Source organism: Eutrema salsugineum, unplaced genomic scaffold (assembly GCF_000478725.1).
Source record: "Eutrema salsugineum unplaced genomic scaffold, Eutsalg1_0 scaffold_22, whole genome shotgun sequence".
NCBI lineage: Eukaryota > Viridiplantae > Streptophyta > Magnoliopsida > Brassicales > Brassicaceae > Eutrema > Eutrema salsugineum.
Window position 1 is genome coordinate 1,366,808 of NW_006256812.1, and position 9,548 is coordinate 1,376,355.

Sequence of the window (9,548 nt, forward strand, 5' to 3'; positions counted from 1 at the left end):
CCACCAATTTTGCTTTTTAATCGATATATTTATTATCTACCCCTCTTTGTTGAAAATTGTTAGTCCAATAATAATATTCTCACTAACAACTGAAAAACTTATATGACCGCAGTATATTTCAGAAATTAATTAGTTAATTTGGTTTATAAGTTGTAACCCTCCGATGATTAATAATATGTATGGTTTGGTTACGAAAGTAACTCACTCCAATGTTTTTAGAGGGTGATTTAGTTGGCTATCTCTTTCTCATAATGATTTTTAGTTTTTTTTTTCCCTCCATAATCCTTGTGGGTTTGTTAAGGATAAGATAGTATGTATGATTAGTGGTGAGAATTTTAGTAAAGGTGAAAAGAGCAAATGGGTGAACGATAGACATTAAAGGATAGTAGTGGATGAAAGAAGCAACAAAGAAAAATATTGCCTTGCCAGAATCATCCTCAAAATGCGTTAGTGTAAGAAAAATAAGTAACCAAATTAAAGAGAGTAAAATAAAAGCAAAAATTTTTTAAAAAAATAAATAGGCTTGATCTGAAGAGATTAGAAAGTGATGAACTTTAGGGCTATGTTTTGTCGGCAAATCCGTTCTCTTCGGTCTTTGTCTCCTTTTTGAAGTGTTTTTTGATTTCTTTAGTTGCGATCGGAAAATATACTCTGTTGTAATCATAATTTAAATACTAGTGAGATTGTTTTTTTTTTGTTTTTTTTAATTGTACGGTTTTAATTTATTTGTTTTAACAACAGAGTTCATCAACTTTATTTATCTTCTCTTTGTTTGAGTTTTCTTTTGTCTGAGTTTCAATAACAAAGCATAGAAATTGAATTAGCAATCTCTTTCAAAAAAAAAATTAAATTTAAATAGCAAATGAATTCTCGAGGCCAATGAATGAGTTATCCGTCCTTTTTTTCTTTGAGACTTTGATGTTATATACTTTTGTTGTTGTTTGACCAAAAAAAAAAAAATACTTTTGTTGTTGTTTTTTTTTTGGAGTGTTGTTTTCCTATAAATTTTTTGGTGAAAGTTAAATTAATGCAGTAAAAAAATCAAATAGATATTGATGTGTTTATATACATAAAAATATCAAAAAAATTACCTATAAATAATTACTGTTATTGAACTTATTGTTTAGTGGAGATGGTATTTTTCCAATAATGATAAATCAATTTATGAGATCATTCTGTGACGTCCTTTAAGAAATCAGTTTACCATCCAATTTAACGCACGTCTATCTATTCAACCATTTTATATATGTATCCAAACACGTGCATGGTATTTTTCGATTCCATGAGATCAATTATCTGTGAGTACGTACAAACTAAGAACGTTCCACGCAACACCAAGATGACGTGGAATCATATATGACTTTTGAATCGTACGTTGTTGAAATTTTGCAGCCCTTATAAGATGCCTTTACTATACTTAGTAACCCTTCAAATTTTAATCAATGACATGTTTATGTGTATATAATGGAGGAAATGTCAATTATGTGGGAAGATCTAGCTACTATGATAATTGATCTATCAACCCATACCTTACAATTTTCATTATAAATTATTAACAAAAGAAGGAACTTTCATTTTTCAGCTAACTAAGGAGGACAACCCCCATGTTGTTTGTCTCCAAATGTTAATTTATAATCACGGGTAGAAATTAATCAAACTATTATTGCTGATGGATAAATGGAGCGTTTAGTCTATGTTGTAGAGAAATTTCTTTGTGAATTCAGCAACTAGAAGACAAATCTTTTGTAAATAGAGAATAAACATGTGGTAGTTTAGAAATATCGATATAGCTAGTGTCCACCGTCTTTACGTTGGAAGGTAATTTTCAGTATCGAATAATATGGAAAAATATATATAGCTAACAAACGCATTATAAGCCCAGTTATCTTAAAATCAATCGATAAGAATAAATTACTCCATGTCAGTTATATATTAGTTAAGTATTTCTAAACTTTCAATATCTTAACATATTATTTCGAGATATTATGTCACATCTCGAACCAAATTCAATTACTACTATTCACAAATGCAGCGTTTATAGGTACCATGAGCAGAAATATCAATGAACCCCTAAGTTGCTAATCTCTACCTTTTGACATCTTTAATTACTTTCCTCTTTAAATTTTGTTGTTTATATATAATCTATTTTACAATATTTCACATAACCACTGTAATAATCACAAAGCTGACTTTCTTTTTTAATGTCTCAACAACTATATGGTATGATTATATCTTTCTACACAAATGTGAGATATCTTCTTTCTGTGTGTGTCTCCCTCTTTTCCCTTATCCACCACCATTTGACACGTGACAAAATGGGTCAGACGATGATGATAGAGATGATGTCGTCGTATTCCATAGCTCCATCTCCGGTGTATATTCCTGCGTTAAACCGGCGTTGTACGAACCGGACCGGTTTAGGCTAGGGTAGGGAGATCGGACGGGAGGCAAGGCGAGATGATCTTGATCCACGTGGCTTTCGTCGGCTGTGATTGAGTACGATGTGGGGCCGTTTAGCTGCGAGGCCACAAGCCGGTCTAAAGCGGCCCAGCTAGTAACGAAGCTAGTGTCGACCACGTTGCTGACGTGGACATCATTATTTGTGTCAGGAGAGCTGACGTGGCACATGTTGTTGACTGTTTGACTGTTAGGGCTCTCGAGGTTTGGGAGTTTTATGAACGGGTCTAGATTTAGCTCTTCTTTACAAGATCGCCCCATAAGTTCTAGGAATTGCTCGAGAGTATCATCGTTGAAGATCTGAGACGACGACGTCGTCCTCGCCGTGTCTCCGCTGCCGACACTCATGGAAGGTCCTCCAATGGGACTGCTTAGGGTTTTGTGAAGATTCTTCTTCTTGAATATTCGACACACCACCCATCCTTCGTCTTGTGACGCCTCCCCAATAACACTCACCACCTTAGATATTCAAAATATAAATTAACATTTATCAGAGAGCTTGCTCAATCCTCACTTTCGAGTGAGTCATGTCCACCAAAGTTTTTTGTTTTTTTTAAAAAAAAATTATTGATTTATTTTAAAATAATGTTTTGTAAGATATATGTGTTAGTATAGTTTAGTAATTTAAATAGAAAAGAATAAAATAAATATATATCTACACTTTTTACACATGATAGTGTTTGATGATAGTTTTCAAATGAAAATCACGACAGCACTTTAAAGAAATGTTTTTTTAACAAATGCATGTTATTGTCAATATATGGCTCATAATCAAAATCAAAATCGGGATTTTTGTGATGTTAAAATGAGACTTAATTAACAGTCTCAGCATATATGTCTGAATTAGATGTAACCGGCCCGTATAAATAAATTCAATGAAATTGATATATACCTCACGAACGGTGATATCCTCAGAGGAAAAAATGTTGTCGTCGAGTCTATATTCATGCATGATCCAATCAGATTTTTGGCCGTGAGGAGCTCGACCTTTGTAGAAGACAAGAGTCTTTCTCATCCCAATCCTACGGCCATTACTATATATGATCTTGTCGCGGCCCGTTGCTTTCCAAAATCCGGCCGCCGTGGCTCGGTTAGTTCTCGTTCCCGTTGGATATTTTTTGTCCTTGTGGCTAAAGAAATACCAGTCGTTCTGAGGCGTTGTTCCTATTTTACACATCTCTGCATAACGACAAAAATACTTTACCATTACTTATATTATTAACCATGCCTATCTTGGATCTTTGTCGTAACTAAGTCCTAATATAAACAAGCAACAACAACGACTAAGTGTAGATTCTTTGTACTCTAGTCATATTCTCGTAAAAGGATACATAAGAACGTCATGTATCGAAAGTAGTATAAACAAGACAACCATATATATAAAAGTAAAAGTTGATCAAATTCGGAAATTGAATTAGGAAATTGTGCAAAAAGAGAAAAAATTAACACATAAGCCATAAGAATTGATCTTATACTTAGCAAGCAAACAAAATAAAAGGAATTTATCTTATGCCGAAAAAGTAATTTATTTATGGAGCTAAACCTTGAATATCCCAAGGCTCAAGCTTGTTGAGATCGACGTCGCGAATAACGTCGAGATCGATCTTGATGCTATTGACTTTCTTCCGGAGATAATACTGCAACAGCTCTTCCTCAGTTGGGTGAAACCTAAACCCGGGAGGCACTTGAGATTGTCCGTTCACTGATATGCTCATAGATTCCGACACCATGATCAATAATTTTCAAGATTGACTATATAAGGAATCAAAAGATCAAGAACAGAGCATCTACTGTTTTTTATTTTATTTATAACTACCAATATGAAAGTAGAGAGAATGAGAGAGTTAGCAGAGGATGAGTCAATATATATATTGTTGTCTAAAATCAAAATGCATGAGGAAAATGCATGTGTCTCTTTGCAACTTTTTTGTTGTTGTCGATTATTAAATTCAACTCTTATTATAGCTTTTCCATTTGTTTTCATTAACTAGTTAAAACTTAAAATATAGGCCTTTTCAGTTATTAATAATTATTGTGTTTTTTTCTCAATTATTGTTACAATTCGATCACTTTTGCTATTTTTACCATTAATTATATTAATTTGCAAATTAAAACACGAGCCTATTAGTACTAAAACACAAACCTCTAAATGCACAATATGTGAGTATTATCTACTTATCTTCATCCATTCGTTCACAATTTTTATAGAACTATATCAGAAAAAAACTATTCGAGCATCAACCGAAATAAGTAACTCAAAACCATGATACGTAATGATTTTGAAAAATCGTTCTTGATCTATTTGCTATGTTTTCAGAAGACCTTAGTTCTGTATATTGACATTTATGGCAGCGAGTAAATTATCGTGAAGACAAAAAAAAAGAGAAAAGGAAAACAAAAAGGTGATGTAGTTATCAGAAAGAAAAAAAAAAGAGAGTAGGGTCCATAAGGCAACTAGATTGTAGGAAGCAAGCCCACATCGTAACGATGACCCTTGACCTTAAAAATCTCTATAGAAAAGCTCCCTTTAAACAAATTAACAACCCACACATCGTAATAGTAATGCATCCGTCTTCTTCTTTTTCTGTTGTCTTCAAATTTCTTAATATATTTGTAAATGAGCTCTTTTTTTACGTGCACACAAAATTTTTAATATGGCATGTTCAAAGTTTCCCACCGGCCGATGCGGCTTTTGTCATTAATAATCAAACGTTTCACTACAAACGTTTTTTGTTATTAAACCAAAAAAGTTGATCATTATTACAAAAACTATTTGATTTGGCGAAGATTGTTTTTGTGCATGTGACGAAATGTTTAAATATATTTATTTACGTGTAGTGTGTGTAGTATACATATGTTAATCAAATTTGTGAAATTATCTCCGGGAGAAACTGATAAATTATACGCCAAAATCTACAGATAATTTGGGGGTTCGAGAGATGAAGTAACTGGGCGTTGAATGTTCCTGTCCCATCTAAAATGAGGGGTTAATTTTGTATTTATTTTGTTCATTCACCAAAATTATTACTTGATCCTCGAGACGATTTTGTATTCATATGATCATATCTTACTGTAAATATAGAAAACCTGAATGGTGACAACGAAAAGACACATGTGATTAAATAGAACTAACAGAATCAATGTAATTAGTATAGCGAAATGAATTGAAACTGCATTGTAGAAAAAGCTGAAGAAACGTCCACTGATGTCTAAATGTCTATAATAGAACGATTTTATATGTGATGACTATGAAACTTTAAATAAACTTTTTCAACCTTTTTAATGACAAACAATAGTTTTTCTTTTCATATATTAGTTTTCTATTGTTATTCGTACCGGTTGGTTGTTACGCTCCCTGCTAGAGTCACTACATTAAAGGTGAGGCGATAGAAAAGTAATGATGACGTCAAAAGTCACGTAGTTATCACTAACAATGTAAAATTGAACTGTGTAAGTACGTATACTTTTTGTGTAGAAAGTAGAAAACGTACTAAGAAAACAAAGTTAATGGAGTGTTAATGTGATTATTAACAGCGGGTTGGAACTAGACGTTGTTTACGATTAGTTAAGAGGCCTTTTTGCAATTTTCTGAACACAAAATCATTTTGTTTCGATTCCAGAATTCCATGCTTGTAATCATTATTTTTTAGCTTGATTAATGACATTGCACCCAACATTTTGTGTCTTAATTCCATGTGTTTATTGGGTGAGCTTCTAAAATTCGAAAACTCTAATTAATATAAAAACATATCAAGGATAAAAATTTACACGTCATTAATTATTTCCAGTGACGAAGACAAATTTGTTTTGTAGTAATTTTGTTTGATAAAAGTAACTTTCCATCTATAATAGGGATATATCATATATAGATATAGAACTGTTACTTGAAATTGTGATATTAACCAACTGAATAGATAAATAATACTTTCTAAATTAGTATGTGTGCAATTTTAGAATTCAATTTGAAAATATGTGTTGTTTGATAATACAATTAGTCCTCTTTTAACAAACAAATATAACGGTGAATTCATCAACAACTTTACTTTATAGGGTATCATAATCATCATCAAGATAATTAGATACTATATTGAAAACCTCGTTTTACAATATAACCATCGAGATGCGTATCGTTATGTAGGCATTGTGTTTTTTCATAGGGCGCCCGTTATTAAGTACGTAGTTTTCTTTGGTGCCTTTGTCAATTTATATGTTGATGTCGTAAATCTATCACATTACTTTTTCGAAAAAAAAAAAAAAACTATCACATGCATATTATATTTACACGTACGTTTTTAACGACACGCGCGCGCCCATAGAGTTTATATAACAACGCGCCGCCATATTCAAATAATTACTTCTTCTTTTTTTGTTAAAAATTTAATTGATTACACAATTATTTTCTTTCAATTCCAAACTATATTTTTTCACATATTTTGTTCTTATATTAATTATTATTCTAAAATCTATTTATGGGATTGTGTCTAGGTGATAAATTACTGTAAATTGGTTATTTAAATTTGATCTTTCGTTATTTTTTACTAAATATGGAATGAGTATGTTTTCTCCAAAAAAATATGCATACATATGTTTTCTCTAAAAAGAAAATTCAAAATTTCAAGCTGAATCCAAAATTGTTACTGTTTCATCTAAGCTACAGAACAGAATACGTATTTTTCGTTAGTTGTGCAAAGTTACATATACAAACAATTTTTTTTTTTTTCAATTTTCTTAATATCATCATATTTTTAAGCGCCATGGATGTATTAATCGTACATGTTGTCCTGATCTGAGTAGGTAAAAATCGAAGAAAAAAAAGTATGGGATTTTTTGGTATATTACTGAATAAACAGTGAATTATTTATTTTATTTTTTCGACGAAATGGTATAATAAACAATGAAAGGAACTGGTCGTGGTTATGAACTTATGATTAAACTGAGGAAAAAAAGTATGGATACTCACTTTTAACCCCAAAAATAAAAAAATAGAAACTCTCTAGAAGCTGAAGAAAGTTTGCATGGGAAGCAATCTGAGTTTGGTGAATTTTCGTCAAAATTTGTTAAGCCTTAATGGTGAGACGTCATGACTACACACTCCGTCTTGTAATGGCTATGGGTAAATTCGTAGTTTCCACAGAATTTGGACCCATTCATGATATCCACGTGTGTTCATATAACTTATAAGTTCTAATACAGTAGCTAGTATGTTTTTTACATGGTTCTGTTTAACATCTATTTGTGTTGAAGCCTGAAAGGCTACAATTTAAAGTTTAGTTATTGTCGATTTGACATAATATTAGTATTCCTAAATCTTTTAAATAAGAACATTTCTTCTGAGAAAACTATTATTAAAAAGAATTACTAAAGGTTGGGGTTTTGTTTACCATGATAACAAAAAAACTTGGTACAACCTGACCTTTTTTTACTGCTACAACTTGACTTGACTTTTATCATTTATAAATGTTTTCTAATGAGAAACCTCGTTAATTTTTTAAAAAATTGATGATGGTTGATGATGCTGCTGGGACAGCTGATTCCGAATCGTTGCTAGATTTATAATAAATATTAGTCGCTTAATATCCGTGTCTTTCTACGCATTGGTATCTCTTGACGACCTCGTATTAATTGATTGCATGCAGGAGAGGAAGGTGCGTATCTTTTTCAAAAATAAACTAATACGATTGTTTAATTTTGATTCTGATGAACCAAATTTGCATGGTCAAATTGCTTTTTTTTTTTTCCTTTTAATACAAAGATGTCTTTAAATATTGATTTCTAAAAACTATAGTAGAACGTTTTAAGCTTACTTTATGATGCATTGTATGACCACCCAATGGATGCTTATAGAATAATTGTCTCTTCGTGATGATTATGTCCCTATAGATTGGGAACATATATAGTAAATTTTGTATAGCTAGGTGTCCTAGGCTGGAGCATAGCGGTTTGCTAATTCTGGTCAAGGAGTGAACCGTTTCATGATCAAATGTACATTTCATGGAAGTCTTTATCGTACGTTCAACTATAGAGTCGGGCGCGCAATATATATTAGATATGTGTATATTTTAGGATCAAAATTAGATGCTATCTTTCATTGTATTAGTTTTGTGGCCAAAACACTGTACTAATGTTGTAAAAACGTACTGAAGTTTTTTGTTTTTTTAGTCTATCAGGTTTAGCACATATAACAGAATTGAAAAACCAAACTCTAACAACACCAAACCAAAACTAAATCTAAAACTTTGGCTAGAGTTTTTTTTTTTTGTTTTTAAGCTCAAAACTTTAAATGTTATGGAGCCTTTTTGGCTAGAGTTCGGTTATAGTTTTAATTAATCTGAACTAACTGAACCAAACCCGAAACAAGATAGACCGACAGATACACTCATACACCCTTAATTTTACGGGTAAAGAGTACGAGTTTTCTTGAAGTGAAACTGAAACCTTAAATAAAACTTGGTTGGAATAGAAAACATTGTGCAGATGGGCCTAGTGCGATATATGCATAAATAGCTTAATACAGTGTGAACTTCGTTAAATGGGCGTAATAAGAAAATGGACTTAAGCCCACGAAGAGTCTTGCTTCTTCTTGCTAAGTTAATAGGACTAATATAATTCAAAGACATGCTCGTAGTACTGTTAGTTCCCTTTTTGATAAATGATTTACCCTTTTTATTAATATAAGTTCCATTTGCTAAGGAATATTCCACCACGTGGCACAGAGCGTTGACGGTCAAAATAACGGAATCCGTATCACACGCTGTCACGTTCATACGCCACGACACCAGAAACCAATAAACAGAGTCTCTAACGGATTTCAGACTTTAAGGAAACAAAATCGCTGGACACGTCACGCGTCAATACTTTTATAAGCAAAAAAAAAACATAAACATCACTGAGATCAATGATCCCATGCACGCGGGACCACGTACGCGTGAGAAAGTGTTATCATTTACACCGTTAGATTGAAAAGTGCAATTTATCTAACGGTACTCTTGTGCAAGTAGAGAAAATTATCATATAATTTTCTTTTTTAAGTGATACTATTGGAAAGTGGCTGACCACAAACATGTGCATGCCTGCCTGTATCTTGCAGCCTT

General features: G+C 32.2%; 1 protein-coding gene across 1 annotated transcript; it reads right to left on the reverse strand.

The window, feature by feature from the left end:
* Window positions 1-2,193: 2,193 nt before the first annotated feature.
* Window positions 2,194-4,267, reverse strand: LOC18015770 (NAC domain-containing protein 43). The gene is made up of 3 exons (XM_006397804.2): window positions 4,001-4,267; window positions 3,350-3,636; window positions 2,194-2,916 (listed from the first exon to the last, which is right to left on the reverse strand). Exons 1-3 carry the CDS (start codon window positions 4,185-4,187, stop codon window positions 2,287-2,289), a joined length of 1,104 nt encoding a protein of 367 aa, XP_006397867.1. The 5' UTR covers window positions 4,188-4,267; the 3' UTR covers window positions 2,194-2,286.
* Between the last annotated feature and the right edge of the window lie 5,281 nt (window positions 4,268-9,548).

Coding starts and splice junctions, on each gene's coding strand:
- LOC18015770 (XM_006397804.2), bottom strand. CDS start 4,187: ATGGTGTCGGAATCTATGAGCATATCAGTGAACGGACAATCTCAAGTG. Junction 3,637..4,000: donor TGAGCCTTGGGATATTCAAG/GTTTAGCTCCAT, acceptor GTCGTTATGCAG/AGATGTGTAAAATAGGAACA. Junction 2,917..3,349: donor AGGATATCACCGTTCGTGAG/GTATATATCAAT, acceptor TGAATATCTAAG/GTGGTGAGTGTTATTGGGGA.